The sequence below is a fragment of the Diospyros lotus genome, chromosome 4 (genome assembly GCF_014633365.1).
Source record: "Diospyros lotus cultivar Yz01 chromosome 4, ASM1463336v1, whole genome shotgun sequence".
NCBI classification, from domain to species: domain Eukaryota; kingdom Viridiplantae; phylum Streptophyta; class Magnoliopsida; order Ericales; family Ebenaceae; genus Diospyros; species Diospyros lotus.
The window spans coordinates 42,311,569-42,329,690 of NC_068341.1; the positions used below are offsets into that span (position 1 = coordinate 42,311,569).

The following is an 18,122-nucleotide window of genomic DNA, read 5'->3' on the forward strand; positions in this document are numbered from 1 at the left end:
GTTTTTTTGTCTCTAAATGAGTCTGCGATTAGGGGTGAGCAAAAGTTCGGTTAAATCGAACTAATCGAACCGAACCGAAAAGTTTGGTCGGTTCGATTCGATTTTTCAAAAATAGTGGTTTGGTTCGGTTATATTTTTGTTTAAAAATCGGTTATTTGGTTCGGTTCGGTTATTTTGATAAAAATACCAGAAAAATCGAACCGAACCGAACTTGTAAAAAATAGCCTTACTCACTTGAACCGAACCGGCCACAACCCCCATTCGCGCGAACCGAACTGCCCCCCTCACGAGTCACGCATGCAGGCGCGACATTTCATTTTCTCTGTTCTTCGTTATTCTCTCTCTCGCGTCTTGGCATTTCATCTTCTCTTCGATTTCGAGTTCATAGATCTAGCGATGGTAAATACAAAGACGAAGGCGAAGATGAAGGCTCTTTGATGGCAATGACGAAGACGAAGGCTCTTCGAAGCTTCGTAGATTAGGCACTGACCGAAGGCTTTTTGACTTCATCTCTTCATCTGTTCTCTCTCCTTCCACCATCCGTCGTCGATGCTGAAGAAGAAGACAAAGGCCGGAGACGAAGACAAAGACTACGCCAATGGTTTTTCGTGTAAGTTTGCACTCTATTTCTCTTTTACATTAAAATTTTGAAACCTAGATCTACTAAAATCCCACCATTAGATGCTTTTAGTTTTTGGGTATGTGGGTCACCATGGTTGAGGGAATCCGATGATCGGTTCTGATCATCGGAATCGCCGCCCGGCTAGGTGGCCGGCAGCAACAGCAAAGCCGGTCTCTTGGTTAGTTTGTTTCCAGTTCAGTTTTTGGTTTCAGTTCGGTTAGCACGGTTTAGGTTTCAATTAGATCGGTTTGTTGGGGTTGGTCGGTCAGTTCAGTTCGGTTATTGCATTTGGTTCGGTTCAGTTCACAATTTTTGGGCGATTCGGTTCGGTTATAACCGATTGCACACCCCTATCTGCGATACAAGAATAGTTAGAAGACACATGAGAAACTCTTCTGCGTAACCCTTTCGATGCTAAAGTCAGACGTTGTCATGATATAGAATACAAATTGAGTATGGGTTATGTGTGAAGCTTTAGATGTGTGTTTTCGGATGAGTTTGGATCTAAAGTATTAGGTGTGGGTCTTCAGGTGTTAGATCTAGATTTTAAAGACGTGAACCCGAGGGATATTTATAAGCTTCGATGGATAAGACATGTGGCATGTTAAGATAGGGTAGAGAGATTAAAGGTACTTTTGAAGATGGGATGCTCCAAAAAGTATCTTTCAAAAGAACTCTCTCAACTCTTTTGAGTATTTGGGGTTCAGAATTGGTCCCCAAGATTCTTTAGAAAGAGTCTTTTGGACGAAAACTTAAGAAGAGACTTATATAAAGAAGTATATCTAGGGAAAGCTCGAAGGGCCTTCTTTGATATTTTCTTAAGTTTTTGTTTAATTTTGCTTAGATCATCCCACAACAATTACAATATTGGTTTTTCAATCCTTTTATTCTTAAAATACCCATTTTGCATTCTTTTTCTCACTCTCTTAAAGGAAGAAGCAATGGATCAAATCATTGACAAGAGTTTTAAATTGATACTTTTTTCCTAAGCGAAGGGAGACGTGGTGGGAATGCCCTTTCATTATTATTAGTATGTCATTTGTACACTATTTCATAAACTATTAATTATTTATTAACATTTACAAACACTTCCTAAGCATAATAAAGATGTTTATAATTTTTAAATAATAATTAATAATTTATAAAAGTATATTTATAATTTTACAAAAATTAAATAATTAAAAAGTAATATACAAATAATATTACCGTTGATTTGGGATCTGGGATTTGGGTGGGGTCACCACTCTTCACGCCTGCCGACAAGAATTGGGTATGCTTTTTGAACAAATTGGTTCTGCAAGTTCCATCATTTTGGAAAGAAATGGGCTATTTAAAGTTAGACAAGACAGCAATTGGTTTCTAAAATTGTAATACATTCGTCCAAAAGGTGAAATCGCTTATTCAGGCGTCTCCACATTCGACCCGACAGAATATGGGGGAGGTTAATCATGGTGATCCAGTCGGACGCAGTGACTAGACCCGGGCTCACCGCGCACAAGGAGCCCCCCTCACTTTGGAGAGAGGTACTCCACACTCCCACTTACAAGACTCGATTCTTGGTCTTTGTCCAAAATTCACCACGAAAGACACTCTGTGTCCCCTTTCTTGACCAGTTGGACTGCCCATGCGGACAAATTGTATTACATTATTTTATGTTCTTAAAGGTTCCATCGTGTAAGTTACTCTTTTTGACATTTTACTTTCAAAAAGAAGGTTAGGATAATTCTTAAGATATGAAATTATATGTTTTTTAAAGTGTTTTTTTAGCTTTATGTGTTGGGAAGTTGTTATTGTTGAAATATAATAATAAATTTATAGTCACGAAAGAGAGTTTGTTTTTACCTTCTAATTCTTGAGAGACCTATAGAATAGAAGATAGTGAGCCCTCAAATGCTTAACTGAATAAAAGAAATGTATTAGACTACCTTATGTAGAAGTTCTTGCTTATCTTAATCAGAGAAATTATTCTCTATTTATAAAGATTGAGACCATTAGATAGAATGATATTTAAGTTTTTTAAGATTATTTATCCTCTTAAACTCGAAAAAGACTTATAATCTCCCAAGAGTACTCAAGAAAAGCCCTTAAGAGTTTCTTGGGGTACTTGGGACAAACCCGGATAAGGGTCTCCCATGAATTGCTCTGTTAGAAAGGTCTTCTGAACCTTTATCTTTAAACTTTTTCCTGCTATGGTTATCTTAGGTTTGAACCCACTTTACTTTTTTGGATGCATCAATGATTGAGTTGATCATTTAGTTTTGGACAAGGATTTTTAGGAAAAATGAAAACATTTGCACTCATAATCTTATGTTTATTATAAAGTTGAAGACTTCAAGGTTGCAGAAAATGAGAAATGGAACGAAATTACAAAAATGATATTTATTAAAAAAATAAAAAATGAAAATGTAGAAAAAATATAAAAAAAATTTGTAGATATAATTTTTAATATAAAATTACAAAAAATAATTATTTAATTAAATATAAATATAAATATAAATTTCATCACCTAAATATAAAGACAAGTTACTTTTGTCTTTGCCTGTAAGACACAAATTGAGTGATCGAATGAGTAATATGTTGGTATTAATCTGATGAGTTGTGAGTTTAATTCTCATCCTCTGCAATGGCTAAATGCCTAATTTGTCATTTACTTCCCTTAACGTAATAAGTATCGGAAGTCGTGCAAGTACGATCATTTCAAGTTATTTTTGTTTTAATGTGATTATCAAAATAATAATAATAGAGATAAAAGCAACATAGTCATAAATAGAAGAATGTTTTTAAATTATTAAAAATGTATTTTTAATATTTTTTAATATTAGAAAATGATCGTAAAATATTTTTTAAATTATAAAAATAGTTCAAAAATATTTGTTAATACATTGAGATAAAAATATTTTTAAATATTAAAATAATATATACATTATTTTAATATTTTCGTACATATGGGATGGGAAGCTTCTGTTATATCATAGACACAGTTAAGAGTTCTGTTCTGTTGCCTCGGTCGAGTTGGCCCAACGTGAACTAAGGGATGAAGGGGGAGGAGGGGACCACGCCCGCGCGCCCCTCTCCCACTTGCCCGGGATCGGTGGGTGGGCCTGCATCGTCAACGTGACACTTTCCAAACATACACATTGGGTGTATTGTGGGTCCAATTGCGAAATGCATTGTTGGGGTTCACAGTGTCGAGTGCATTGACGCGTAAGTTACGTTGATGATGAGCATTGGCAATTGGTCTTGAATCTCCATTTTACCCCTATGCCTTCAAAATTAATTGCAAACAACCAAAGCTGTTTTATCCATTTTAATGTTTAGTTTATTAACTAATAATAAAGAAATCATATTTTAAATTATTTAATCCATTAATAAAATTATATAAATATTAAAAATAAAATATAATAAATGCTAGTCCATCGCCGTCAATTCAACACCAAGAGGCTGACGTGGCCCAATTAAAATGAGTGCGGCAGGAGAAAGGATAGAGAGAGAGAGAGAGAGAGAGCGCATTGAAGATGGAGAGTAATGGAGACGGTTAAGTAATTGGGGGTGAGAAATTGGGAGGAAGGTTCGAGTCTGGCCAGCCGCAGTGTGGGATTTCTGCTCCTCAGGGGTGGGGTCCTTGTGGGCAGCCAGCACTGGGCCTCCCATTGACCATGGCCGCCGTGTACCTGATTTACCTCCTCTCTCGTGACGTGGGGCAGTCAGAGAGGGGCCCCCGGGGTGAGGGATTTCACCTTTTGGTACCCAAGAAATTGGGAGGAAGGCAGGCAGGCTTGGAATCATATCACTTTCCTTATAAATATGATTGCTCAGATGTCTCTCCCACTCCCCCTTCCCTCTTCTTCACGTACACCTAGAACTAATTAAACCTCTCTGACTTCGTTCTCACGGCCGGTGATCCGCCAGCGATGGTTCTGTCCAAGACGGCGTCGGAGACCGATGTCTCCGTCGACTCCACCTTCGCCTCTCGCTACGTCAGAGTTAGTCTCCCTAGGTATGTGTGTGTGTGTGTGTGTTAAAATTTGTTAGAGTGGCGCTGGATGATGCGTTGCTCTCGTGGATCGATCCATCGTCGATTAAATCGATCGAGGGGCGGATGGTTACGATGAATCGATGATGAGTTTTGCAGGTTCAAAATGCCGGAGAATTCGATCCCGAAGGAAGCGGCGTACCAGATCATCCACGACGAGCTGATGCTGGACGGCAATCCGAGGCTGAACCTGGCCTCGTTCGTGACGACGTGGATGGAGCCGGAGTGCGACAAGCTCATCATGGCCGCCATTAACAAGAACTATGTTGACATGGACGAGTACCCTGTCACCACCGAGCTGCAGGCAAGTCTCTCTTATTCTTATTACATACACTGATACACACTACATACATACATAAACATGTATCTGTTCCTTTAAGTTCAGTAACTTGTTAAAGGCATCCAGATGCCGGTGATCCAAAACCTTCACTCCAACTCTGAACTATAGAACTATATGCAGATGAGTAATAATCTTATTCATATAAATTGAAAATAAATTTTCAATCTAATTAGTATTTTAGAATTAGTGTTTTTGTGCGGCTTCAATACTCGTGACTTTCACTGAGAGGTAAATCACAAGTTAGTCTTTGATCCTTGCAAAGGACGTGAATTGAACTTGCAACCACTTGACACTAAGATATTTTTTGACTATTTACTTATTTTTTAATAAAAAATACCAATTAAACGCGGGCACAAATAGTAAGGATCCTCCCTTATAGGGTTCGGTAGATGCCGGCACGAATAGTAGGGATTCTCCCTTCCTAGGGTTCGGTTAACGTGCGAGTGCAAGATAAGATTGTTTATTATTGTTCAGACTCAGTCATACTCCCCAACCAAATGCATTAGTTTAGGGCATTAGTGGGCAGGTTTTTATATACTTAAAAATTATTTACTTAAGCTTTACGGTGGATGAATAGATCGGGAACATATATAAAACATGTGAAAGGCAGCGCAAGTTTCAACTGTATGAACTCGAATCAACAGAGTAGTCATTCAATGGAGATGCTTCGTGTATTGTAGTTTTATGAAATGATTGGACCTTCATTTGTAGATGAAGAATTAGAATCATGAATAGCTGGATGGATGGTGACTAAGCATCAATTTTTTTCGAGGATACAGCGGCAATCACTAATTTCTCCCAAAGGAGACAAACTTATTATTTTTCATTGATAGATATAGTATTCTAAAATTGGTCTTTTTAAAAATTTAAAAATATAAATAACGGGAGTAAAATTAGAAATTTGCTCAGTTTTTTCTAGGCACAATATTATCATCTCATGATCAGCATAGCAGGACATGATGCCGCGGGAGAAACGCGGCCACTGGAGAAAGAATCCAATGGGGAAGGGCAGGTAGTTGGCCCCACGATAAAAGCATTTCTTAGCCGTAAAGATTGACTAGAGTTGAGGGAAAAAGAAAGGTTGCCATGTTAAGGGCAAAGAACGGGCCCAAATGAGCCGCTGCCAGGCAATTTAAGTGGCGAATGGTAGGTCGGACGGAAATGGATAGAAAATGAAAATGATAGGGAAGGATAATTTTTTAAAACAATAAAATATAAAAATATGTAAATAAAAAATTGATATATAATATATAATTTTTATATTAAATATTAAATATAAAAAATTCTCTTATATTTTTATATTATATAATATAAAAAAATTCATCTTTAATCTCTTTTTGGATGGAAATAAATTTTTAATATTATAAAACAGTGCTAAAATATTTTTAAACCTAATGAATTTGAAATTGTAAAAAAAGTTTAAAAATATGTTTTTGATATTTTAATATATAAATATTTTAAAAATGTGAAAACGTGAATGCCCGGTACATATGATATTACATAATAATATATAATTAATTTATAATATTATATTAACATAATAACTTAGTATCTTAATTATATTAAATATTTTATGTGTTCTACAATGTGATCTGATCTGGGCCGGAGGTCTTTTCTCGATGAGGGACAACATTTTATTGAGTAGGCTGTCAGCTTTTTATTTCTTATATTTAGACGTTACATCAAAATTTGACCTTTTGTTTCTGATTAAACATCACGTTCGCGGCATCTACACGACCACGTTGCTCGTGAACATGGAGGACCACTCTATAAATTATTGTAGTAGGTCCTATCACAAGTTTTTTATTTTTTTTTGAGGGCCCTATCACAAGTTATAGTGAAACTATGCACAATTTTTATGTGAATATTTAGCGCGTATGATTTATGATCAATTTTTTTTATATACGTTGAATGCCAATTTCATTGCTAATAGAATTTAAAAAATGAACTTTTATTGTAAAGGGAAAGGGTCAATGGCAATGACATAATGAACAGAAATTGTATGAGAAGAAAAGCTAGAATAAGCCTCCATCACATTCAAAGAAAAGAAAATAGGAAAAGGATGTATTTTCAAAGACCCATGTAAAAAATACTATTAAATTAACGTAAAAATGATAACAGTGTAAAATATGCTAGTATTAGTAAGGGTACTTGTTAAGTTAACAAGGATAAAAGTGTAATTTTGTATTTCTAGATACATTTGTTATCAGCTATGTTTAAGTTGAAATTGATAAAAAATTTAAATAGAAGACCGAGTCGAATAGAGGCAGGACTAGATGGGTCCAAGTAACAGTGTTTGTATGTATGTAGTGTGTATGTTACATATATACACTGTTATATGCAGTATGCATACATACTTGTAGTGTGTGTAAATACATACATTATTATGTGTGCAGGGCCGGCCCTGGGCATAGGCTGCCTAGGCAGTAGCCTAGGGCCCATGCCCATTTTCAGCCAGCAGGGGGGCAATGCTCATTTTAATTTTTAAATTTTAAATTAATTAATAAAATAAAATTAATTAAAAATAATAAATTTAAAAATAAAAGAGACATTAGGGCCATACCTATTTTAAACCATTATAAATTTTTAATTAATCTCAATCTCTCACCTTTCTTTTATCAATAATTAAAAATCATATAATTTTTAATTAATCTCAATTTCTCACATTCCTTTATTAATAATCAATTCCATTCATATGCATCTGGTAGTAGCACCCGTCCCCTCACAACTATTTCATGCATTTTTAATTAATCTCAATCTTCCCCTTATATGATTATATCACAACCATTTCCATGCATCTGGCAGTGATCGCGACTTCATCGTCTTCCTCAGTTCCATTCCTTCTTAATTTTTTATTCATCCATTATCACTGCATCTGCTATCAATTTGCACAAATGTAGGTCCTCAATCCAATTGATTTCATAATTATGTATTCTCTTTTGTGATTCCATTTTCGTCTTCATCATCCTATTGTGTGATTTATCAGTTATGTCTTTTGATTTTTTTTATTAGCCTTTAAATTACTAATTAATTTTGTGTTTATATTTCAATATTTGTGATCTCTCTCTCATTAGTGAATCTACACTAATGAATTGACGATTATATCTATTGAAAAATATATGTTAGAACAAATTAATTATAATAATTTAATTATTAATTTTTCATCTAAAACTACTAAAAAAATAAATTTAAAGGAAAATATTGTAAATTTTATATAATAATTTTTTATTTATATTAATTTTATTTTTAAATTTAATTTTAAAGGGCCCCATAAAAAATTTAGCTTAGGGCCCTTATAACCTCAGGGCCGGCCCTGTATGTGTGTATGCAGTATTCAGTATTCAGTATTAGACCGAATTAAATTTATTAATTTGATTCGACCTGATTTTTCAATAAATTAAAATTTAAAAATCCCTAATTATTACTGTATACCTCTATCCTATAGTTATTCAAAAGATTCCGCAAAGAATGTGACTAATCATCCTCTTCTTAATCAAAAGGTTTTAACTTTTTAGAGTTAGGTGTCTATCAAAAACTTTTTCTGCAAAAGCGTTTATAATTTATTACTAATTTTGTTAAGATCTGGTTATGATTTTGTGAAAAAATATTACTTATTTTTTAAATGTATTATTAATTTATTAAGTATATAAAAAATTATGAAAACTCTATTTATAAATGACATTATCGTTCTATAAGTTGCATGCATGTAAGATGATGTTTGACTTAAATTGTAGGAGGTTATAAGTTCTTGCTGCTTATAGGTTATAAGAGTTTTTTTTAAAAAATTAAATTTTAGGGAGAGTATTTTGATCTTTTATTTTGTCAATAAGAATTTTTTAAGACAGTTTACAAACTCTTTAAACAAAAAATTTATAGATTGGATTATTTATAATCTCTTCCAAGTTAGCTGAATAGGTAGTAAAATTTTAAACTTTAAAGAGCTCATAAATTTTGCTGAGTAGAAAATAAGCTAAGCTAATTCCTAAGTATTATTAATTCATAATTAATATGATTATGTATAGCTGACAATCCTTTTCTTGAATATAAATAAAAATGCAGAACCGGTGTGTAAATATTATAGCAGATCTATTTCATGCCCCACTTGGGGATGGAGAGTCAGCAGTGGGAGTGGGAACGGTGGGGTCCTCAGAGGCCATTATGTTGGCAGGTTTGGCATTCAAGAGGAAGTGGCAGAACAAAATGAAAGCCCTTGGCAAGCCGTGCGACAAGCCTAACATTGTCACAGGTGCCAATGTTCAAGTAAGTACGTCTCTCTTTATCCTTCATCCGTCGTGCCAATGGTTAATAGAAAAGTAATATAGAAGTAACCATTATTTTCATTATGGGTCCACTCCTAAGTCATGCCTGTCTATTGCAATTTTGATACTTAAATATGTAAGTTTAAGTGTACAATCCTCAAATTCTAAAATTGTAGAAATCATTATGGAAGTTTGACAGCCCTGCAAAATGGTTATCCCATATTGGTTGGCCACGCCTAAAGAGTTGCCACATGTTGCGGCGGCAGAAATCTCTTGCTGGCCAACTAAAACACTGTATGTTTAAATCTTAACTGAGTAAATCCTTATTACCAAGTTTTACTTATACCAATGTAGTGGAAGTTGTGGATAGGATGAGAGGAGATGTCGTATCATGAAAGGGAACTGCTCTTCATCTTTATCATTGATTCATAGTAAGGACAAAGGGTGATGTAATGAAAATATATGATAATTACATTTTCTTTTTTCCTGAGGATATGATATGATGTTACATTTTGTCGTTACCATAATTCACCACCTTGCAAGAAACAATGCATATATGTGCCATCAAAATTAAGAAGCCAAGTCGCACACTCTGCTTTCTTCATTGGTCCACATTTTATGTTATGTATTTTTTTTTTTTTTTTTTTTGGCTTATGCTGTTAACTTATTAAAAGAACAACAAATTACATTAGCAGGAAGGTTTACCATGAAACAGTTGACAAACACGGGGTCTGGAACAAAGATTTAAGTCTCCTGTAGTAAGTTTATCTTTGTTCTTCTGTTTATGTTTTTTAATAAAAGAAGAAAAATTGTGTTGAGAAGGTTTGGAACAAAGATGGGTGGTGCTGGTTGAAAATATGTTATGGTCTGGGGTAAGCTTCTCAAAAACTGCTTGATGTCAAGCTGAGAGAATCCTATTATTTCTACCTTTTCCAATTGGTAGAAAACAACAAAAACTGTTAAACCCAGTTAGAGCAAAGCTGTTTGAATTATGTAAGGTTGCAGGATGGCGGCGTTTAAAATATTTATTGTTGATATTAGGACTTACAAGCCATGACCAAACAGAAGACAACTTCCACACGAATCCTTATACACTCACAGAATTAGAAAATAATTAAGTAATCAAATGTAACAGAATGAAATATAATGACAGAAAACGAAAAATCAAATTAGCAAGAATGAGATTTATCCTGATTCAGAATGCTCTTAGGCAAATCTACATCCAACAGTTCAACACCCACTGAGCAATCTTTATTCAGATGAAATAAGATCAGTACATCAGCTTCTAGCCCTCATCTATGTCCCCAAGTACAAACCTCTTATTCTCTCTAGAATGCACAAAACTAAATCCTAATCACTTAGTATTTCTTTTCTCAAGAATGAAATCAGTATTCAATCACAGATGAATAGAAACTCTTTTCTTGGATCGCCTCTCGACTGCCCCTCATGCCCTCTTATTTATAGACAGGGCAGACATCCCAATGTAACTAACTATCATTGGGATATTACAATTAGACCCCAAAAGACTAAGTAAATTACACTTAATATTTGAAACCTAATTGATCTAATCTTCCAGCTGATGCATCTCCAATATTTTACTGATCTCCTATTGCACAAACTCAAGGCAAACACAACAATTCTCCACCATTTGCCTTGAGTTCTTCACTCGATAGCTTGAATCTGCTCTCATCTAGAATGTAAGACAGAAAAAAAACTGATTGTATTAGACACAAAGCACATTAAGAATGGATAAACGATGTTGTAATTTAGACATAGGGATAGCTTTGGTAAACATGTCAGCTGCATTTTTTTCTCCTACAACTTTTATTAGATTTTATCTCCTCCTCCTCAAGAATTTCCCTAATGAAATTATACCTAACATCTATGTGTTTGGTTCTTTCACGGTGTGAAGGATTTTTAGCCAAGTGAATAACACTTTGACTATCACACATTAGCCTAACCTTAACATCTATTCCCAGTAGTTCACTAATGATTCCCTTAAGCCAAAGATCTTCTTTTATTGCTTCAGTTACAACAATATATTCTGCCTTGATTGTGGATAATGCCACTACCCATTGCAGGTTTGTTTTCCAACTAATAGAAGATCCCCAAAGCTGGAATACATAACCTATTGAAGACCTTTTCTTATCAATGTTTACAGCAAAATCTGTATCTGTGAACCCTAAGATGCATGGTTTTCCTTCTAGCTTGCCTCCACCATAGACTAAAGCCATACCTAAAGTCCCTTTAACATACCTAAAGGTTCATTTTACAGCATCTCAATGGCCCTTACCTTGATTGGCCATAAACCTACTAGATACACTCATGGAATGGGCCAAATCCAGTCTTGTACAGACCATGCTGTACATTAGGCTCCCAATCGCATTAGAGTAAGGAATGTTACTCATTTCCTTAATGCCTTCTTCATCCTTAGGAGACTGCTCATGTAATAATTTAAAGTGTTGGGCAAAAGGAACTGATACATCCATTACATCACTTATGTTGAATCTCTTGATCAACTTGCTAAGATAGGATTTTTGAGACAAAATTAGCTACCTATGCTGCCTGTTCCTTTTAATCTCAATGCCCAATATCTTCCTAGCTTCTTCTAATTCCTTCATTTCAAAAATTTATTTCAAACTTAGTTTTAAATTCCTGATTTCTAGAGCTGATTGGCTTGTGATTAACATATCATCTACATATAGGAGAAGATATATAGATATATTATTTGGCATATGCTTAAAGTAGACACAACTATCATATGAGCTCCTCTTAAACCTGTGTGACAACATAAATGAGTCAAATTTCTTATACCATTGCCTAGGGGATTGTTTTAAACCATAGAGAGATTTCTTAAGAAGACACCAGTTCTTTCTTTCCTCTCACCTCAAATCCCTTTGGTTGTTCCATAAGAATATTTTTCTCTAAGTCTCCATGTAGAAAAGTTGTGGTGACATCCATTTGCTCTAAAATTAAGTCTTGATGGGCTGTTATTGTAAGTGGAATCTTTATGGAGGTGTATCTTACTACAAGTGAAAATACCTCATTGAAATCTACATCGGCCACTTGAGTAAAGTCTTTAGCCACTAGCCTAGCTTTATACCTAGGCTTATCTTCTTTCCCAGCACCTTCCTTAATTTTATATATCCACTTACAGCTAACAACCTTCTTTCCTAAGGGTTTTTCTACAAGAACCCAAGTATTATTTCATTTAAGAGAGTCCATCTCAGATTGCATGGCTTCTTGTCACTTCTGAGAATCTCTGGACCTGATTGCTACTTCATATGAAAGGGGTTCCTCCCCCATTTTGTTGTTGCACTTGACAGAGCATAAAAAACTAAATCAGAGTAGCCATATCTTACCGGAGGTTTGGAAACCCTCATCTGCCTATCCCTGGTAACATTGTACCTCTCTGAATCAGGAGGATTTTCTGAGCAGGAGGATTATTCATAATCCTCTTGCTGTCCAGAGTAGGATGCTTCATAGTCATCCTGCTGACTTGGAGAAATACCCTTTTTTTTCTTCTTGAAGGTTTTATCTTGGCCTCTATGTAATGGTTCTTCAAGTAGATCTACATCTACTATTTTTCTTTTCTCGACATCCTTTGATTCTTCCTTTTCATAAAAGTCTTTTATATTGGATCCCTCATCAAAGGTGACATCTCTACTCACAAATGTCTTAGCCATATTTGGATCTAAACTCCACAATTTATAACCCTTCACTCCTTCTGGGTATCCTATAAACAAGCACCTAATCACTCTAGGGTCCAGCTTGCCTTGCTTAGAATAAGCATAGGCTATACACCCAAACACCTTAATATGATCTATATTAGACTTGTGACTAGTCCACATTTCATATGGGGTTTTAAACCCTATGGCTGCGGATGGTGACCTGTTAATAACATAGGCTGTCATAGATAAGGCTTCTCCCCAAAAAGATTTGGAAAGCCTAGCATGAATAATCATGCACCTAACTCTCTCTAAGAGAGTTCTATTAATTCTCTTGGCCAAACTATTCTGCTTGAGATTTCCTAGAACTGATAGGTGTCTTAGGATACCATCTTGATTACATAGGTGGGCAAATTCCTTATTGCAAAATTTCAATCCATTATCAGTCCTATTGATTTTAATTTTGCTTCCTTTCTGATTTTCTATCATAGTTTTTTAGGTTTTGAAAGTTTCAAAAGTTTTATCTTTTGATCTTAAAACATAAACCCAAACCATCCTAGAATAATCATAAATTATGGATAAGAAATACCTAGCTCCATCATGAGATAGGGTTTGGGAAGGGTCCCAAAGATCATAATGAATATATTTTAGAGGGGCCTTAGTGGAGTGAATAGCCTTTTTAGGAAATTTAACCTTTACAGATTTTCCAAATATGCATGTTTCACATTTGTCTATAGCTGTTACCTTTCTAGCATTCACAATCCCTTGCTTAGCCAATTCCTTAAGCCCTTGCTCACTAATTTGGGCCATCCTATAGTGTCATACCTTGGACTGCTCATACGATTTTCCCTCTCCTAATGCTGACTCTCCACACATTGTGGATGCTTGGAGCATATATATATGCCATTTTGAAGGATAGCCTTCATGCATATGAGGGGCCCCTTTGCTACCTTAAGGACTCCAACTCCTCTATAGGAATAGCCATTTTTGTCTAGTTCTCCAAGGGATATCAAATTTCTCTTCAAGTCTAGTACATATCTTACGCAGACAATGTCCTAATTATTCCATCATGTATTTTGATTTTAACATCCCCAATCTCCTTGATTTTACATTCTTGGTTGTTTCCCATAAGTATTTTACCCCCATCCATGTCCCTAAAACTTAGGAACCAATCCCTATGAGGAGTCATGTGGAATGAACAAGCAAAATCTAGTACCCGGGCTTGCCTATCCTCAGTATTTGACATAACAAGTCCATCTACACTGTCATACTCAAACTTACAGATTAAGGATGAGATTTCAGCATTTCCCTTATTCTGAAATTCCATCTTTTTCTTAGGGCAATTCCTTTTAATGTGACCTTCTTCGTGACATAAGAAACATCTTACAATTTTCCTATCGTGACATAAGAAACATCTTACAGTTTTCCTACTGTTTTTAGACTTTGATCTAAACCTTCCCTTAGTTCTTTGATCTTTTTTTTTTTCACCTTGATCTAGCTATAAGAGCATCTCCTATAGAATTCCTAACTTCCACCTTTTGTTGAAGTTCTTTGGAGTTTAGAGCTCCAATAACATTATCTAGAGACAGGTTTTCTCTTCTATGTTTTAATATGTCAACAAAGATCTCATAAGATCTTGGTAAAGAATGTAAAAGAACAAGAGCTTTATCCTCATCGTCATACTTTATATCAATGTTTTCAAGATCTAAACATAGTTTCGTAAAGTCATTTATATGGTATTGCAGCTTCTGGCCTTCTCCCATTCTAAATGAGAAAAATCTAGTTTTCCAATTCTGGGTGGAAAGGGTTTTGGTCAAGTATAGAGTCTCTAACCTATTTCATAGGGATAGAGCGGTGGTCATCTTGGAGACCTCCCGCAAGGCCTTATCACCGATACTAAGAATCTAAGTATTATAGACTTTTTCATCTATTTCTTCCCTCTGTTTACTAAATTCTTGTTTCTGTTCAGCAATGCTAGATTCGGGCAATTTCTTTTCTTCTTCTAGTGCCCCTTTTAGTCCTAGGTTTCCTAGAAGCGCTTTCATTTTAATCCTCCAAAGGATGAAATCATTTTGGCCAGTGAATTTTTCTATATCGTATCTTGTTGTAGCCATAATCAAACCTAATGACCAACAAAATCAACAAGAAATTATCAACAAAAGGAGCAAGAAAGCTTATCTTGGTTTGAATGAAGGCTTTGATACTAGATTGTTTATATTAGGACTTACAAACCAGGACCAAACAGAAGAGAACTTCCACACAAATCCTTACACACTCACGGAATTAGAAAAAAATTAAGTAATCAGATGTAACAAAATAAAATATAATGACAGAAAACGAAAAATCAAACCAGCAAAAACGAGATTTATCCTAGTTCGAAATGTCATTAGGCAAACCTACATTCAGCAGTCCAACACCCACAAAGCAATCTTTATTCAGATGAAATAAGATCAGTACATTAGGTTCTAGCCCTCATCTATATCTCCAAGTACAAACCTCTCATTCTTTCAAGAATGCACAAGACTAAATCCTAATCACTCAGCCTTTCTTTTCTTAAGAATGAAATCAATACTCGATCATAAATGAATAGAAACTCTCTCCTTGGACCGCCTCTCAACTGCCCCCCATGCCTTCTTATTTATAGACAGAGTAGACACCCCAATGTAACTAACTATCATTAGGACATTACAATTAGACCCCAAAAGACTAAGTAAATTACACTTAATATTTGAAACCTAATTGATCTAATCTTCTAGCCGATGCATTTCTAATATTTTACTAATCTCTTATCGCACAAACTTGAGGCAACCACAACATTTATAGTTAAAAGTTTTAATTTCAAATTTAATTATTTATATCAATATTAGAAATGAAAGGATTTTAATGTCAATTATTCAAATTTTAATATATGTTAACATTTGGTGTTACCATATATAATAAATGGATATTGAATATTTATGTAATTTATGTGTGCTATGTTGAAATTATACAGATATTTTATGTCTATAATAAATGTTAATATGTATATATATGTGTATATATAATTTTAATATCCATGTAGGTGGAACGTTATAAGTGATGATATAAAATATAAGGACTTTAAGAGTTTTGGTTTATTCCATATGACCATTTATGTCGTGCTAGATTTGGGCACCTGTTTAATCGATTGATTGACTGAGGGTTTAGGGGGATGGTGCAGGTTTGCTGGGAGAAATTTGCAAGGTACTTCGAGGTGGAGTTAAAGGAGGTGAAGCTGAGGGAAGGGTACTATGTGATGGACCCTGTTAAAGCCGTGGAGATGGTGGATGAGAACACTATCTGTGTCGCCGCCATCTTGGGCTCCACCCTCAATGGTGAATTTGAGGATGTTAAGCTCTTAAACCATCTCTTGGTCGAGAAGAACAAAGAAACTGGGTACCTTCTACTCTTTATACTTAATATCTCTTCTTCTTCTTCATCGATGCCGCTAAAAACTTAGCTTGTTCTCAATTAAATTTCAATTAGTTAATGGCGATGATGGTTTTCTAGATGGGATACTCCAATTCATGTGGATGCAGCTAGTGGTGGCTTCGTTGCTCCTTTCCTTTATCCAGATTTGGAGTGGGATTTCAGGTTAATTACACACACACACACATATACTTGTGTTATAGTATTTCTATTTAAAAAAAAAAAACTTAATTTTTCTTGTATGGAGTTTAGATTACCCCTAGTGAAGAGTATTAACGTGAGCGGACATAAGTACGGGCTTGTCTATGCTGGCATTGGCTGGTGCATTTGGAGGAGCACGGAAGACTTGCCCGACGAGCTCATTTTCCACATCAACTATCTTGGTTCTGATCAGCCCACTTTCACCCTCAACTTCTCCAAAGGTACCCTCATGATCCCTAACTTCTTAACTTCTTAAAAACTTTCACTTCTCCAACCCACCGTGCCCTTTGGTCGATCAATCATATAATTCAGACATAAAAGTCACTCCATTCGATCGACCCACCTATTCAGTTCTAACTTCAGCACCAACAGAACAGTTTTATTTTATTATCTGTCTTATATAATTGCAGGGTCCAGCCAAGTAATTGCGCAATACTACCAACTGATCCGGTTGGGGTCCGAGGGATACAAGAACATAATGCAGAACTGCCAAGAAAACGCAATGGTGCTGAAGGAAGGGCTGGAGCGGATGGGACGGTTCAACATCGTGTCCAAAGACAAGGGCGTCCCCCTGGTGGCCTTCTCCCTCAAGGACAACGGCTGCCACAACGAGTTCGAAATCTCCGACCTGCTCCGCCGCTTCGGCTGGATTGTGCCCGCCTACACCATGCCGCCCAACGCCCAGAACGTCACTGTCCTCCGCGTGGTGGTCCGGGAAGACTTCTCCCGCACCCTGGCGGAGCGCCTCGTCAGCGACATCCAGAAGGTCGTCCACGAGCTCGACACGCTCCCCGCCCGCGTCTCCACCAAGCTCGCTAACTCCGAACTGAAGGAGAATCCCGACACCGCCGTCGACGCCAACATCGTCCTCAAGAAGCGGGTGAATGATGCTGAGCTGGAGAAGTATATCGAGACCTGGAAGAAGTTCGTGCTCAACCGCAAGAAGACCAATGGTGTGTGCTAATACAAGTAAGCCTAATTCTCTTCGGCCTTTTAATTTGAGTCTTGAGTGAGTGAGTGAGTGAATGGCGTGTATTACTCTGCTAATAAAAGATTAACGTTTTAGTTATGCTTAAATATATGTCGTGGGGCTGTGCTGTCCGTATATGTTGCCCGCTCTTGTCTTCAGGGCTGTCTGTATTTGTCTGAACAAGTCTTCCTTTATTTGAGAGAAGAGTTTTATAATGAAATGAAATGAGAGAAGACAGATGCAAAATACCCCCTTAGTTATGAAACAAAATAAGTTCCCCCTTAGTTATGAAACAAAATAAATTCGTGTTATCTGATCAGAATATAATTCAACAGATAAGAAGTGATTCTGAAAAATAAAAAATATTTACCGTCCTCGTATTTATAATTATATTAGAGGTCAAAACTTGTCTGTTGAGTTCTCTAATTTACCTCTGCTGCTAAAATTATGGAACCAAACAGTAGGGGTGTTCGTAATAATGCGTTAATAAAAATAAATAAATAAATTATATTAAAATTCATTTTGATTTTAATTTTTTTAAACTTATGTTACTTCCCTTATTCTTTTATTTTATTTCATTAT

The 18,122-nt window shown here is 35.7% G+C and overlaps 1 protein-coding gene across 2 annotated transcripts; it reads left to right on the forward strand.

Moving 5' to 3' along the window:
- Positions 1-4,071: 4,071 nt before the first annotated feature.
- Positions 4,072-17,788, forward strand: LOC127800233 (glutamate decarboxylase). Of its 2 annotated transcripts, XM_052334730.1 has the most exons (8): positions 4,072-4,190; positions 4,389-4,619; positions 4,755-4,959; positions 9,055-9,255; positions 16,122-16,336; positions 16,451-16,534; positions 16,622-16,791; positions 16,981-17,788. In XM_052334730.1, the coding sequence occupies exons 2-8, from the start codon at positions 4,534-4,536 to the stop codon at positions 17,532-17,534; spliced, it is 1,515 nt and encodes a 504-aa protein (XP_052190690.1). In that variant the 5' UTR covers positions 4,072-4,190; positions 4,389-4,533; the 3' UTR covers positions 17,535-17,788. The 2 variants fall into 2 exon arrangements, with proteins under 2 accessions (XP_052190690.1, XP_052190689.1); XM_052334729.1 differs by lacking the exon at positions 4,072-4,190 and having other exon boundaries at positions 4,363-4,619.
- The last annotated feature ends 334 nt before the right edge of the window (positions 17,789-18,122 follow it).

What these genes read in the sequence shown, in the direction of transcription:
- LOC127800233 (XM_052334730.1), top strand. Translation starts at nt 4,534, where the DNA reads ATGGTTCTGTCCAAGACGGCGTCGGAGACCGATGTCTCCGTCGACTCC. An exon ending in GTCAGAGTTAGTCTCCCTAG is followed by an intron (nt 4,620 to 4,754) that starts GTATGTGTGTGT and finishes TGAGTTTTGCAG; the next exon opens with GTTCAAAATGCCGGAGAATT. An exon ending in GATTTGGAGTGGGATTTCAG is followed by an intron (nt 16,535 to 16,621) that starts GTTAATTACACA and finishes TATGGAGTTTAG; the next exon opens with ATTACCCCTAGTGAAGAGTA.